A 16712-nucleotide genomic window follows, 5' to 3' on the forward strand; every position below is an offset into this window, starting at 1 on the left:
GTCTGACAGGATATACTGATAACTGGCCAGCTTAATAATACGTGTAGCATGCACTACATGTGTTTAAAGCCCTGTTTCAGCACTGAAACTATTCACTTGTAAGATGCGTTTGAGGGCACCTGTAAAAGGAAACATGTCCGTGTGATAAAACCTATTGGGTCACAAAAATTGGGGAAAAAAATGAAAAGCATCCAAAACAAATTCAAATTTAATCCTAAATAATAACTCTGGAAACATGCAAGTGGACACGATTCCACTAATCATCAAAGAAATGTTGACTGATACAAACAAAGTAGACCAAGTCAAACTAACCCAACAATAAAGTAATAAATTAGCCAACAGTGGTCGTCATTTTCAGACTGAGCTGAGAATACACGTAGTTAGCAGATGGACCATAACGAAGACTAGACAACTTATCAGGCTGACTGAACAGGTCTCTTGTTTTCTTGGCACGACAGGGCAGAGCTTCTCTTTTGCCCAAGTGGGCTGTAAGTCTGTCACACGTTACTCCCCCGCTAATGCACATGTATTATATTAGGGTCAAGTGGCTTGCTCAGGGACACAACATATACATATAGTCACTACCTGCATTAGGACCTCTAACCCTCAGATAATAATTTCCAAACAACTGCTTGACTACATTCCCTACAATAAGTTAAGTTGTTGATTCAAAATAATACGCTCCCAGGAGAAACACAGGCACATGTAGTTGTCTGATCCAGAAGCCAAAGTGAACCAAAATTACACATTTTATCTCAGTAAAGAGTTTAAATCACTATATGTTGTCACAGACTTTTTGGGGGGCAGGGAAGAGCAATGTTATGATGTTTGGGTGAAATTTCCTTGAAAACCCATGACAGAAACAGAGGGTATTCACACTGATAACATTAACAATTCTGGACCTATTTACTGGCTTACAACTTTCCCCGATCATCAACTTTTCCAGTCAAATGTCTACGCATCAACAGCATTTTTTACAGCTAAAACAGTAGATCTAAACTACAAGACTGTAAAAAGGTGACGGAAAACTGCAGAGGATAAAGCAATGTACAAATAACTACATCGCTGTGCAACAGTTCTGAAATGAAGTTTGCCGACCACAACACCGCGTTTCTGAGAATGGCCGACAATTTACAGTAACTAAGGAAAAGCCTGATTCTATCAGAGTTTTTTGTAGCACTTACAGCGACGTAATCCCGCAGTGACAGCTCCTCCTCAGAGAGTGCCCTCAGCTCGATGTAGTCCGTCTCGCTCAACTCCAGGTCCCGCAGGACGCTGCGCACGTCACCGGCTCGCCTCTGCAGCTGGGCGTTAGTCCTCTCCAGCTGCTGTTGCCGTTTGACGATGGCGTCCAGTTCTGACTGGAGACGCTGCTGCCGCTGTCTGGAATCCTGTTTGTGGATGTTGAGCTGGGCCTCCAACTTGGCCTGGTAAATAAAATAAGACAAATTAATATGGCATTATTACCTATGCACATTATTCAATATATTCTACCATCATCAAAACCAGCAGAATTTGTCTGTCACTAACACAGTTACAATGTGATTCATGCCTTTATTCTTCAAGAGTTGAATAATAATGCCATAAAGTATAACTCTATGACAAGAATCCTAAATTTTAGACACTACACAACTCACCAGTGAGTAATCACCAAGACCCACTAATATTAAAGATCCACCAAGTTCTCTTTATTAGTAAAAAAACCTAGGTCTGAGTTCCATATAAGGACTTCACTAGTTTTTCACTGCAGTGGTAAATCAGCTATTAGAAAAAAATGACATGTATGGAACTATTTCCCAAACCTGCATGTAAATTTTGGCCAGATTAATTTAGTTATTTTTTCTCTAGGAAGTGGATATACATGTACGACCAAGTGATGGTCCTGATATGCTGGTACTGTTGAAATTTCTTTTATATTCATGAGATGGCATTCAGGCCTAGTGCTAAATCTGACTTTGTTTCCCCTGAAATAGAATATCCTGCAATGTATTGTGGGAATCAATATTAAACAATGAAAGGATAATCTTCTAGCTGTTGGGACCATTGAAAGAGCTTGGCTGGTAGGACAACACAACCCTTCTGTGCCTCAAATGAACAGAAACTTGACCACTGGGACAAATTCTTGATTGAAACAAGTTGAATGATAATGTTTAATGAATACGCTTGCACTTTACAGTAACATTGCCCATACTTTTCTTTTTCAAGATGTATTTTTGCGTTGGGGAGATGTTAATTATATATAACAGGTTTGCCCTTACCCAACGTATATTAATAAGCACTGTATGCTCAGTGCTTGTCCGAGAGCTTGCGAAAAAACCTCACAAGCTTACGAACTATTTTCAAGATGTATTTTGCGTTGGGGAGATGTTAATTATATCATCCACATCTTGAAAATAGTTCACGGTACCCGCTGCTTCATTTGACTCGGACCGGCCAGCCGACCCCGGCAAGCTCGGTGGTCGAGTGGTTAAGACATCTACACTAGTAAGCAGGAGGTCGTGGGTTCGAGTCCCACCCGAGTAAGCTTGTGAGGTTTTTTTGCAAGCTCTCGGACAAGCACTGAGCATACAGTGCTTATTAATATACGTTGGGTAAGGGCAAACCCGTTATATATAAACATACTTTTCTTCACATTAAAAAAGAGGAGGGACTGTCTCCCACCATGGCAGAGTAGCAACTGATCATCGGTACAACCAAGGCCCCTGTGCACCGCGGACTGTGTGCTGCACAATCACGCATGTTGCATCGCCGTCACGGCCATGCACCGTCCTGGTTAGGACAGCCGACGTGCGCTGTCCACCAGTCCAGTGTACACGTATGCTGTGTCACTGGGTCCCTATGCACACCATGCCTGGCAAGTCAAAGTCGCATTGAGTAACACTTGATTCTGTGCCAATAGAAAGATGAGCCATATGGTGCAACCGCATGCTGGCAAAATATACACTTTGTTTCCCACCTCCAAAAAGTGGGAACAATCATCAGTTTTCAACTGAATCTAATAAATAAGCTCAGAAAAAGGGACTGATTCAGAACGTTTACAGTCAAATAGGCTGGGCTTGGGCTACTTCCTAAACAGTAACTGAACTGAACTGTTTCCTGACAATTGATACAGTGTAGTTCTTTACGCAACGGCATTTTGAAAAGTGCCCAACAATCACACAAGAGAAAACCTCCGTTTGCTCTTTCTAAAGACCCTATAATAATGATAATAGCTAACCTAGGGGTCCGGACAACTTGACCGTTGAGACAACTCGACTGTCCATGCGTAAAAGGGAGAGACAAGTCGTCCATTGGGACACTGTCCACTCAACCCTGTCATCTGCTGAGGCCATGGTGTGAAATACTATGCCTTAATAATGGTATAGAATTTCACGTAGTGGATAGAGAAGCCTAATTTCTGAGGTATTATAAAAATGGTAGCTCGTACGGCCATACTAAGTCGATCTTTGCGCTATCAATCAATCTTGCACCCACGCTGACCCAGCCAGTATACCTACATGTAGTTCTGGATTGCTTGAAATAAGCATTCACTTTTTAAACATAAAGATTCACTTTTTTTTAATTTGTTGGAATTCTTATTTATGAACCAAGTTTTCTAAATTGAGGAATTTTTAATTAGAAAATAAGCTTTTACAATGGTTCTGGCTGAAAACAGATTTGCCTCTCACATGGTTACTTTCCAGAAACTGATCCAGAACGAGAAAAAGCGTTACCACTTTCGTCGATCCTGTACGTCCAAATTAAAAGTTTAAAATTTGAAATTAATTTGGTAGCATCTCTAGCGCAGAAGGTGGATGGTGACCATATTTCACTGAAATTTGAGGATTTTTTGTAGCTGCAATCTAACTGAATAATTTTTGCGATCTGGAACTGGAAAAATGACTGTATTATGTGTAGAGATCTCACTAGTTGAGTTGTCTCTCTGTCAAAGTCGAGTTGTCCTAACGGACGACTAGGCAAACAGTCAAGTTGTCTCAATGGTCGAGTTGTCCTAAGTCGAGTTGGCAAACCGTCGAGTTTTCTGATATCCGCTGACATATGGAACCACCAGGCTAAAGTTTATTTTGTAGCGTTTTACCTGTATCATTGGCAAAAAATGAGGTTGTTTTCTACCATCCTCACCTCTCACCCCTTAACAATCCAAACACATCTGCTTTCTCTGTGGCCGTACGTCACGTGACAAAAACAGGTGCAGCATATTCGTGTAACGAACGTTTATGTTGCTTTGGATACCAGTCCCTATAATTCCGACTACTCTCGTTTAGATTATGTATAGACAGATGGAGACGTCAGGGAAATCTGTGGTCAGGGAACTAATGCAACACACGTAACAATCCACACGCATCGGCATTAGTGTTTCCCTGACCACAGATTTCCCTGACGTCCCCATACATAATCTAAACGAGATATAGTTGCTGGGCACTTTTCAAAATGCTGTTGCATACATAACCATCAATTGTCAGGAATCAGTAAGGCCAACAGAGTAGTGCCTTACTGTTCAGGAAGTAGACCTGGGCCTACCCACTGTTACTTCGAGAACTCTAAGTCACTAACTCTGTGAGTTCTCGAAGTAACTGTAACTTCATTGAACAGATGAACTTGTGAGTTGTAAGTTAAGACTACCTGCAAAATTTGTTTTTGATGAGCTGCATCAGCAAGCCTCTCCTCCAGTTCCTCGACTTTGCTAACTTGTTCTGCTTTCAGGTTGTCGATGATCAAGTTCTTCTGAGACAGTTCGATTTTCAACAACTGCAGATCATGTATCATCTGCTTACGCTCGATCAGCTGTTTGGTGATCTTGCTCTGCTGTTTCTGATGGAAACCTTTTCGATCATGTCGATTTCGCCGCCGGTCGCTTTCCGATTCATCCTCCACCGATATCGACAAATCGGTGGCAAGAGAGGTGCTGATGTCACCTGTCTCCAGTTCACTCAATGTGCTGGAGATATCTCGGGTTTCCATGGCTTTAGTTTATCACAAGTTTGTGTCAGTTGGCGATTCCTTTCAAAGGGCACGTATACGCGTATTTTGTGCACCGCGCCTTGAAGTTTATGTACGTCTGGTATCCTAGGCAAAAAACCCCCCATTCATGTATTCAAAAGAGCATGCGAAAACAAAATGAATTACGGGTACCACACTAGATTTCTGTATTGGAATTTTTAAAACCTTGGCTTAGTCTCCAGCAGTATCGGCCTCGGGGAGATTCTCAGGCCCTGGTCTAGCTCCTTTCAAGCCAGCCCTCTGCTTCAGATACGTCTGATCCTTTAATATCTAAGCCTCTTCAATCTAGCTCCATATAAAACTGTCTTGTTTATAAGACGTAGAATGGTCTGGTGATTCAGTGCGCATTGAAAAGCGATTCACCTGCTAGGATGCTTTGTTTTGGTTCCAGGAAGTTTAAAATTGTAGGGGACCGTGGCACGAACCCACCGCCAAGCAAGAGAGGGCGCATTACATCCATGTAGCTCTGGTGCCCATGCGCAAATAATGTGGCGCATTCTGTACATTAGGCTAATGCCTAAGAGAATGCACCACACTATAGTATTTGTGTATTGCCAGTATAATAGAGATCAGTGATTGAAAGCAGCGTCAAACCGGAAGGGGGGGGGCGAGAGGGGAATTTTTTTTTTGATGGGATGACTTGCCAGGGGATGATTTGATAGCCCCACCCCCCAGATTTACGCCCACGATCGAAGGCCATGGTAGTCAACATGGGATAATATGGAAGCTGACATCACCGGAGTTTCTCATAAAAGAAAAGATGCGCAGTCGGTTCCACTGCAATAAATACGCGCCCCTAGAAAACAGCACAAAATCTGGCAGAAAATTTGAATAGCGCCACCTGGCGACCCTAAGCATGAAAAGGCAGCTTGTGTGCAATTTCACTAGTTTTAGCCACCTCATTAAAAGAAATTGTCCCTTCCCATCCCCAAAACACCCCCAACATAGTAGTTAACAAATCTCTAAGCCCAGGGGTAGCCACTGCCACTGTGCAATATAAAAGGTTTTTGCAACTGAAATAGCCTACCCCAACTTGGAAGAGAAAAGTCACAATTGATTGATTCATGGAGATATATTTCTACAATCTGTCCCGATTAAGGAACCTTTCATTGTAAATCATAAGCCCCTTGTATCACAAACTATGTAGCTGCAATGAATTTTTCCTTCATACAAGTTTTCTGCAAATGTATATTCTCTTGTGTGAAAATTAGTCGACGTCACTATTTGATAAATACGTTGAAAAGTGCACTTTCTTGAATATCTAAAATTTTCTCCTTACTTTCTTTAACAACCAATGGCTCTTTTTTGGTGATGTCATTGAGGGAAGACACAGTTTAGTGCATACACAGGTTTTTCTAGTCAGTTTATGAACCAATAATATAGTCACTGAAAGCAATTCTGAGAAAATTAGGTAGCGAAATTTTAAAAAAATGCAGGATATTTTTCGTGCACAAATCAGTGCCAATTCTTGCCTGGGAGGCCATCCCACTTTTCTTATGAATATGGAAATACTTAACAACATAATAATCAACAAAATAAAGTTAACTAAGACATAAATTAAGGCGCATTTTGGAGGGTCGTATAAAAAATCCATTGCGGTTTGTGTGCAGGAATATAGATTGGCCTACGTAGAGTTTTACACCAGTCATACGTTAGGCATCGAAAATAACTCGTAAAAGTTGAGCAAAAATCTAGCAAGATGAAATCGGCGATGTCGTGTAGTTTAGTTTATGGTGGTTAATGGTTCATTTTTCGTTGATCTGCAATACTTCTAAAAATTGAAAGTATAAAAAGGAGACGACAGATGGGTTAAAAAATGAAAATATTGTACAATTACTTAAGTGAAATTAAAAACATGGTTTTAGTTTGCACAGACCTGTGGTTTTTATCAAGTTAGACGTTCTTTGATAACACAGGTTCCTGGGTTTACTTTTATTTATTAGTTCCAGATGGTTCCCGACAACTTTCTGGATTTTGTTCGCTCTGACCTTGAAGCAAGGTTAATTGAGACAACGTGCGAGGGCGCGCAAATGCATTGCTGGCTCCGTTGTATGATGAGACTAAATTCGGAAGGAGCACACACGAAAAACTTGGCTCCCCTCACCTTGAAAATGGAATTACTCGTAAAAGTCATCAAATATGGACATGTAGACTTGCTTCCAAGTCGCTAACAAATTTGATTCCCACGCGCAACGATCACTGCCATCCACGTTGTGCATAACACACCATTCTAACTTTGTGCATGGATGTTAGTCTTGTCACTAACTCGCAAAACTTGGCCGATTATGTCACAACCATTACCACGCCGATACACTTTAACTAAAGTTCACGGACAAAACACGACTACCATTCTAACGACTTCAAGTTGCCATTAAGTCTATTCAACTTGAGTTTTTTTGCACTGACCGCTAGCGCTGCCTAACTCCGTGAACTAGTAAGCGAAAAATCATGCAAACCAGCCTTTTCGACATTATACTGGTCACTGAAAAAACCTGCGATAGCTAGCTTTGCGTAGGGTTCTATGTTGTTGGTTGAAGCGACGGCATGATTATAGATGTCAAGTTTGCTTTTGTTGATTAATTAAAAGTCCCAAAATCCACAAGATGGTGTGTGCAATGCGAATGGTTTGGAGGTTTGGACTGAGCAGTGTATGGACTCAAAGTGTACTGAAAGAGATTACTCTGAGAAGCTTCGTATGCCGACATGTAAGGCTTCAACGGAGACGACCAGATGCTTTACATCAACGCTTCTGGAGCAGGTAGGGTCAGCATTTGTCGATCCAACCATGAGGTGGCGTGGCAGCCACATTGAATTACCGATCGGCACTTGCTCTTTGCCGCATGTATACACTAATCCGATTGGACGCCATAACTGCGGTGGCACCGCACTCACACGCACATTCTTCAACTTGACGCGCGCGTGCATTTGGCAAATCAAGACACCCTATTGGTCGAGGAGGCATGTAACGCGCGCGTATCCTGTCCACGAGCGTTGTGCCACCACGGTAATGGCTTCTAACTCTGGTGGTCGAATTACACGGTAACATTAACGGCCTTGTAGGGCGTCTCTCATGCACCAAATTCATATTGACATTGAACACAAAGGCGTGATACCACTCTCTACATTGTCTGCAATTCATGTGTCATTTTTTTCTTTTAATGGAGTGGTTCCTTCTGCATCGTAAGAATTGACGTGCGCGGCTACTGACATCGAACCCGGAGGGAGTTTCAGAAATGAAGAAAGATTTTCGATTAAATGCGAAGCAGGTTAAGTGCAGATTGCACAATCTTGCATGCATATTCAAAACAACTCACTGGCAGCCGAGACTTTTAACAATCATGAATTTTGTCACCCATACTTGTTGAAATTGACTTTTTTCTCAAATTAATCTGTCGTTTATTGAAGCTCCGTAAGCTCCAATATTAGGTTGAGTTACTTCTACAATGTGGGTTCCACGCCACTAATTGGCAAGACCATTGGGCAGTTCATGGATGAAACCACTGAGAAATTCCCTGACAGGGACGCGCATGTGTTCCTCAAAGATGGAATACGAAGAACCTTCGAAGACTTTCGAGAGGAGGTGAGAATGTGCTCCCGATAAATTTCGTCAGTAACACACGTGGTTCGTGTTTTGAACGTCGAACTGTATTTGGAGAGATCAAACTTTTTTTGGTGCCTAGTGTTTGCAGGAAAGAGTACACATGCGCAGTTGTATATATCGTTGTATAACTTTCTTCATAGCTGTCGCTACAGTACAGGATTTGTTTTTCAAAATGACATATTCTAAAAACATTTCAAAGGGAGTGTTTTTTTACCAGCCTAACCTTTTAGTAAAACAAAGTCATCAAAGGCTGGTTTATTTTTGGTTGATTATGCAATTCAGTGTTGGGCCTCTGAATGGCCGGAATTTGGCGAAAAGATGCCACCACCTTGTACCTTGAACCTTGCAGATAAAAACCATGGCACGGTCCATTAAGGAATAAACGGGGATCCCGCGTGCATAGAACTGCTACGGAAGAACCAAAACTTGAAATCGGTAACGGTGACGCCGTGTCACATGCCAAATGCGCTTTCATTGCAAAGCCACTTTATTGTGTTCTGTTGAGTTTGTTTTACTTTGCACAGCAATAAGACTCATTGATAGTTATCATAATGTTTGAAGCCAAGTGTTAACAATATCGTGAAACTGTATGGATTCTGTCAATCCGACATACACAGTCATAAAAATACGTACATGCACATCATTTTGTATATAGAGGGCCTAGTAGGCAAAAATTGAGCAAGTCAATCCTTTGATTGGAACTTGAAAATGTTTGAGTTGAAGTTGAGTAGCATTCATTTTGTTGAATTCCTTCTCCCTTTCCACACCTGTATCAGACTGAAAAGATTGCGCTTGGACTTCTAGCTGTTGGCATTAAGAAGGGAGACCGAGTTGGTATATGGGGGCCTTCAACTCTAGAATGGGTGCTCACACAGTTTGCCACGTCACGCATTGGTGCCATCATGGTCAGCGTAAATCCCGTATACCGAGTGCATGAGCTGGAGTATGCTCTCAAAATGGTAGGATTTTGAATCAGTCTTGTGTTTTGTTATTTTTCCTCGAGGTTGCAAATCTGTTACCTTCAAGGAAGGTGGATGATGGATCTGATTGATGCGTCCGTGAAATAGCTCTATGAGGTATACGTTTGAAAAAAATGGGCGTAGCTTTCTTAAAATCAAACACCCCAAATCTAACAATAGTTTACAATTTTTGAAGACTCTCGGAATTTTGCAGATTTTGGCTGAACTAACATGGCGTTAAACATCCAGCGAAGGTGTTATTGTCATTTACTGCCTAAATAATAAGAATCTATTTCGAAACTAAAGGGGGCACTGGATTCGCCACTACTCCCAATTTTCTGTCTTTGATATTAAATTTCCAAGCCTCTTGCATTTTGCCTTTCTGCACGCTACTTCTGGTATGCTCCCGACTCCTGGCCTTTCAAATAGAATAACATACTTCCACCACTGACGCAGACTCGAAATTGATTTTCTTTTGCTGCGGAGCTGCCGGCATTTTTCTCGAGGGGAATGTCGCGGATAAAGAGATTGTCAATAAGTCATGGTCACTGCTGCATCCAGGCTTGTTACGATCACTGATTTCCAAATGTTCGCAGATCAATTCTGTTGATGCTTTTTCCATTAACCGTCACAGCAAATAACATGCAGTTCCAGAGGTGACGAAATGCAGCTCATGTTGTCATGAAACTTACGGGACACAGTATATTTTGCAACGGGAAAACAAGACCCTTGCCACACGCCGGCAGGATATTCTTTGGGATGGACCGAGGATAGATTAACAATGTGTAAAGCTAAAAAGCAAAATTGTATTATTTTGCAAGGTTCATTCCTTCAGATGCTATTAATCCAATACCGGTAAAATGCAATTTGAACATTCCATTATCAAGAGTCTGGGTCCTCGACATGAGACCTACGTATATGCATGTGTTAAGTACAACGATACCACTCTCAAACATTTCTCCTGTTACTTGTGTTACGATTTCAGTAATGAGTACAAAGAAAGTATGGCTTGCAATTGACAGGGATGTACTCCTGAAGTATAGTAAGATTTAGGGATTTATATTTCTATATCAAATTTAATTCCTTGCTCATGTGCACGTAGGCAAATAACTTTCGAAGTCATATTTTTCCATGTTTAGTCTGAATGTAAAGCCGTCGTATGCGACAAAACTTTCCGGACATTAGACTACTATGCAATGCTTCCCGAAGTCTGTCCCGAACTTGAAAATGACAAGCCAGGACAACTCAAAAGTGCCAAGTATGTATATAAGTTATTTTTTTATGTTTCAAAACAAAGTATAACATGACAGGATTATTTCAAGTTAAAGCTTACCTGTGAGTATCTCCAGCTCTATTGACGAATAGCGTCCAAACGTACCAGTTATTATTGCATCATTCTATGCTGAAAATAAAATTACCTAGGCCTACTCACACTACGGGGTTACGCATGGAAATCAAGACAGGGCAGATTTTAGAGTCTTTAGATTCTGCAGTTCTGCCACTTTTACAACCCTTTTATCTCAATACAGACTTCCAGCTTTACGATCCGTCATCTTCAGGGGCGAGGACAATTTGCCTGGGACGTTCAACTTCAATGACCTGTATCACATGGGCGGCAGCACTGAGGAGGAACTGAGGGACGGCTATGGGAAAAGGACACAGTTTGATGAGCCCATCAATATAATGTTTACCTCGGTGAGTGAGAGCAAAGGTGAAATGCCACTCTTTGCCAACATTTCACCATGCTCTTGAATTGATCACCATTCCTTCTAGATACCGGTAGTCGAACTGGTCGCGCCCGATGTAGCGTAATGCAGCACGTTGAAATCAGCGGGGAAACACTTCAGCAGACATTTTCAACCACATTCAAAACGAGGCAGCTTTGGTTTACCGGAGTCTGCAGTGCCTATTGATCGGACATCGACATTGATCGCGTCTGCTTGGAATTAATGCAATGCTTGTTGCCGTTCATCTGAATTTCACGTCGAAAAGAAAAAGTTCCCATTTGAGTTTCATGACTGAAGTTTACTTTAAAGCGAAAAAAACGGTGGTGGCAAACACGGTCATTTCTGAAAATGTGGGAGCTGTTTCTTACAGCACAAATCGTTAGTTTAATACAGCACATAACTATTTGTTTTCAATTACAGGGTACCACAGGTTTTCCTAAAGGCGCCACATTGACGCATCATAATGTTATCAACAATGCATTTAATATAGGACATACGATGGGCTATCACGAAGAGGTAAATTAATAAAAAAGGAAATTAACTGAAAGTAAAGATTTCTCACATTTTTGTTTTGCAAACTGGCATGATTACAATTTGAGAAAATCAAAACATGACAGAAAAAAAGATTGATTGCTAAACATGGTGGTAATGAAACTTTTCCATCCAATTACGTCGAGTTACGTGTACACATGTGCTTGAATTTTGGTTTCACATGTAGTTGAAATTACTTTCTTCTTGTTTGCAATAGCACCACCGTATTTGTGTTCCCGTGCCACTGTTCCACACTTTCGGCACGGTTTGTTCCTCGCTCTGTGGACTGGTGCATGGGGCTACTTGTGTTTTCCCTTCACCTGGGTTTGACGCCAAGGCAGCCCTCCAGGCAGTCTCCGAAGAGAGGTTAGCCTTCAGAATGGCAATTAATTGCATTCACCAATTGCATTCAGGGAGAAATGATTGAAGAACTAGCTGGTTTCCTTGACAATCATGAAACAGAGATTTCTGCAGAGAGATAAACTGCTTTCCTGGGGCTCTTCTCTCTCTTTCTCTCACCTGGTTTGGTAGGTTTATAAATTTGTTGTTTATCTTTTTAAATAGCAACCTATTCTCGGACGTAAAAGCATGCTTAAAAACTTCATCCTTAAAGGGCCATGTTGTATTCGGAGAGAAAACGGTAATGTGCACACAATGGAGGTGGCCACAGTCGCCCTCTTCTTCACGGTGGTCTGTGGGCCAATTTCTGTTTGTTCCACAGATGTACATCCCTCTACGGCACACCAACCATGTTCATTGACTACCTGAATCATCCTAGGCTGCCCGAGTGTGACTTTTCAAGTCTTTCTACGGGCATTCTGGGTGGTTCGCCTTGTCCTGTTGAAACAGTGAAACAGTGCATGACCCGCCTCAACATGAAGAATATCACTGTAAGCTTGTGATATGTACACGGATGCTAGTTTTGGCAGGTTTAGCTATATTATTCAAGCAAAGAGCATTGTTGGATGATGTAGAGTGCTGAATTTGCTGACAGCCTAGAGCCGATTGCACTCTTGCTTACACATCTGCTATGGCTTAACAGAGGTATCTCCAATTATCTGTCAAACTCGACGGGATGATCCTGTCGATAAGAGGGTTGGCACTGTGGGGAAAGCAGCCCCATACTGAGGTAAGGATAATCCTTCCTTGATTTGTTTTAAAGACGTCAGTTATAAGTATGAAGCTCATGGTATATTAAAGGCGGAGATCTACGGTGACTGAAGTATTTAATTATTTTTCTGAAATATTTAATTATTTTTAGGAATCCTCTTTTCAATGTTCCGTGAACTTCATTCTACCCGACTTTTCATTGTTTGATATTCGCAAGGGTATATCAACAATAATTGACTCGACCAATGTGAGTTTTAGGTGGTAGTACTCAGCGCTTCACGCATTTATTAAGAGCATTTGGCTCCACCGTGAACATAAGAATGAAAATATAAGAGTGGGGTTTAACTTGTATGTGAAAATCCATTTGCTTACTTACATTACTTACTCGTGGACGCTGCATTTTTGCAACAGTTGAAGATTATCGATCCGCAAACTGGGGAAATTGTGCCTCGCAACACGTCCGGTGAGCTCTGCAGTCGAGGATACACCACCATGATCGGCTACTGGAATAACGAGAAGACTGATGAAGTTATCGATGCCGTGAGATGGTTCCACACAGGGTGAGTGCCTGTCCTATCAAACTGGTGTATCTGTTACCGTGCACTCCATGTGGTCACCTCTCCTTATTGGCGTAGCTATAGTCGGGACTTTTTTCTTCTCCAGGGATATTGCTGTGATGAATGACGAGGGCTATGTGTCCATTGTGGGACGCAGCAAAGACGTCATCATTAGAGGAGGGGAGAACATCTATCCAGTGGAGATCGAGAACTTTCTGTACAAACATCCAAAAATCAACGATGTCCAGGTATCAATTAACAGTCTTTACCTGGAAATGTCGTGTTGCATCTTCATTTAGTTAGAGTATTTCACAATGAGCACACTTGGAGCGAGAAGGTTGCACAAGTTTGTAATTAAAAGGAAGAGGAAAACGAGAGGATATATCTCTTTCGTAACGTGCTGAAATGAGGACCGTCATGTTGCCTCCTGAATACAAGCGGCCGATTGTGGGAGACGTGCAAACCCCTCCAAACATCCAATCTGCAGTGCTGATGGGTCTAATACAGGCCGAATGGCTCGCAGTGTTTGTTTTTTTTCAGGTAATCGGTGTTCCAGATGAGCGTCTTGGTGAGATTGTGTGTGCCTGGGTGAAGCTGAAGGAAGGACAAACAGCAACGGAAGGAGAAATCAAGCAATTCTGCAAAGGAGAGGTCAGTGAACTTTGTAATTATGATGACAATCGAGTTACTCGGCAATGATTTAGGACAACACATGCACTGGCCTATGCAAATCACCACCTTGTGGCTTGATCGATTTCCAATATATACTTGTATTATTTGTGGCCACAGCCAGATAATGTTGACGTATTGTATCTTTTTAGTTATCACACGTAACGACACGATCTGACAAGCTTAACTTGGCCTCTTCGATAGTCAGGCATTATGCTGGATTGATGTTGGTGTGTTTGCTTGGATAAGCCCAGTATACATATACGCTTCCTTGTTTTGTTTATCCGAGAATTGTTTTTAGTTTCGCTTTGCAACTAAATAGTGCAACACAAGTTCTAAAATAGTAAGTGAAACCTGTCAGTAACGTAATGCAAGAATAAATTAGAATGTAAAGTGATATAAATTGACAAACCACAAGACAAAATTTGTCCAGACAGAGTGATATTTAAGCTTTAGTTCACCAGAGTTCTGACCAATCAATGAAGCATACCGATTCTGGTATCTTCCACCGCAGATAGCTCACTTCAAAATCCCAAAGATGATTCACTTTGTGTCTCAGTTCCCACTGACCATATCCGGCAAAGTGCAAAAGTTCAAGATGCGGGACGAGATGAAGAGAATTATGTAGCACCTAGGTTATGGACTTCAATAAGGACAAGGAGACAACTTGCAACGTAAAATCTCTCTCCAAAAATTCTAAAAGGTCTGAGGAGTCGAAAAATGATAATATTACCAAGCAAACTTTTACACACGCCTTGAAATCATATTCGAAACTGGATCCCTAGATCATGAAACGAGGGATTTCCAAACGTTTAGCAAGAAAACGAATGTGAATACTCTAACCTTAGGCCTTGCATCGGACAAATTGATGTTTCCGTATATAAGGAAATGGAGTTACACTTTAAAAGTCGGCATGCAGATGGTCTCAACTCAGCTTTGGGACCAATTAAAACAAACGCTGTAAATGAGAGTGTTATCAGTCATACCTCAGCAGCTGCTGTAATTCAGATCTATCAGGTGTTTCTTTGCCTGGAGTAAATACATGTACATAATTGTTTATTATGTACCGGTCCCTTTAAGCGTTCATTATCTACCTACGAACGACGACAGTTGTAACATGGGACGATTGAAGCCTCATTAAGAGTTTTATTTTATTGTATGATTACATTTTTGTATGGGTTTGACTAAAAAAAATGTCATATTTGAGGATCAAACGTAAATTACTTTTGGATGGTATTCACATAAAATTATTGAGTTCCATAAAGGCATACTCATTTTCACTGATTCATTGGTCTGCAGGATAACGAAAGCATTAGGAAACTGGTTACTGATTGACTCATAATCATTTGGACCTTTCCTTGAATTTACAGTTCTTTAATAAACACCCTTGAAAGTATTGTTTTGAGAGTTCTGTTAACTATGCTCATTAATTATAGTACCACCTGATTCTAAATACTTTTATATATTATAAATATTCATCACTAACTCAATTTTACGTAATTATTTTGTTTTTATTAAAAATATTCTACCTGCAAATACAAGTTGATACCAACACTTTGTTCTTCAATTTATCCTGTGTCTTTCTGAAACATCAGTCTGTTAAACAATCGTGGTATACGGGATCAAGACGCACTACATTTACCTTACTCGCGCTCGTGTATCATGTTACCAGAGTCACACAACCTCTTTCATGAACTCCGTCGGGGTCACTGATCTGATCCACTATGAGGATGCATGATCTTCAAGTCAAAACGGGGTCAAATTACGCATTATACACCATTATATCTTTTTTTTGTATAATACGGGCGTTTCACAATAGCGCGCCTCCAAGAGTTTGCAACGCGTTGACCATTCGCAATGCACGGAATCTGTCGACCCAATGTTTGGAAAGATAATGGAGATCAATGGGGTCGACAGATTTCCCGCGTTAGCCAACGCATTGCAAACTGTCGGAGGCGCGCTATTGTGAATCACCCGCAGATTGTCACAGATTGATTCACTGCTACATTAAGACTTGTCACGATTCTACCGCTTTTTTAATGTGTGCTTTTTGGATTCTGTTGAGGTTGTTTCTATTAAACATTGTCAGCAACCATATTCAAAGTGGCACACTTCAACTTTCACTTGGGTTTTCTCATACAGTGTTGCCAAAACTCTTGTTGAAAAAAAATTCAAATTCATTTAGTTGAATGCAGCTAGGGCCTACTATAGACTTCATAATGCCTGCTGTTCAATCTTTGTGAACAATTTCAGTGTCGTGGAATTTGGTCCGAAACTCAGAGACGGCGACGTCCGGAAATTGGGAAAGAATTCAGCTGAGTGTTCCCTATCGTGACGCACTGGAAGAAAAAACTCACCCCACGTAAACATTAAAAACTTTTTTAAAATTAATAGATTATACTAAATTTTTATTACCTCCACTGAGACACCTAATCACAAGACTGTTAGAAAATTCTGTTTGCATTTTGGGAGCATTTTAAAAGAGTTTATTTGGCACTTCAGAAAAAAAAATCAGGAAATCGAGCCAAAATAAAATTTCATCGGAATTTTGTAGCGG

At 41.1% G+C, this 16712-nt stretch overlaps 2 protein-coding genes across 2 annotated transcripts in view; one reads left to right on the plus strand and one right to left on the minus strand.

The window, feature by feature from the left end:
- The window catches only part of pibf1 (progesterone immunomodulatory binding factor 1), a 20838-nt gene extending 13004 nt beyond the window's left edge, over positions 1–7834 (minus strand). Inside the window, exons 1-3 of the mRNA XM_022235904.2 lie at positions 7682–7834; positions 4624–5067; positions 1185–1427 (exon numbers count right to left, since the gene is read on the minus strand). Of these exons, the coding sequence (XP_022091596.1) occupies positions 1185–1427; positions 4624–4962 (582 nt within the window). The 5' untranslated portion in view covers positions 4963–5067; positions 7682–7834. The remainder of the gene's footprint in view (positions 1–1184; positions 1428–4623; positions 5068–7681) is intronic.
- Positions 7265–15799, plus strand: LOC110979784 (medium-chain acyl-CoA ligase ACSF2, mitochondrial-like). The gene is given in 13 exon segments (XM_087132468.1): positions 7265–7759; positions 8407–8581; positions 9379–9561; positions 10701–10819; positions 11091–11256; positions 11709–11804; positions 12037–12185; positions 12541–12709; positions 12819–12954; positions 13339–13489; positions 13593–13734; positions 14027–14137; positions 14670–15799. Coding segments are annotated over 13 exon segments (1866 nt in total). The 5' UTR covers positions 7265–7604; the 3' UTR covers positions 14784–15799.
- Positions 15800–16712: the final 913 nt, after the last annotated feature.

This window comes from Acanthaster planci, linkage group LG02 (genome assembly GCF_054643075.1).
Source record: "Acanthaster planci isolate LZ-2023a linkage group LG02, COTS_SCS, whole genome shotgun sequence".
In the NCBI taxonomy this organism is placed as follows: domain Eukaryota; kingdom Metazoa; phylum Echinodermata; class Asteroidea; order Valvatida; family Acanthasteridae; genus Acanthaster; species Acanthaster planci.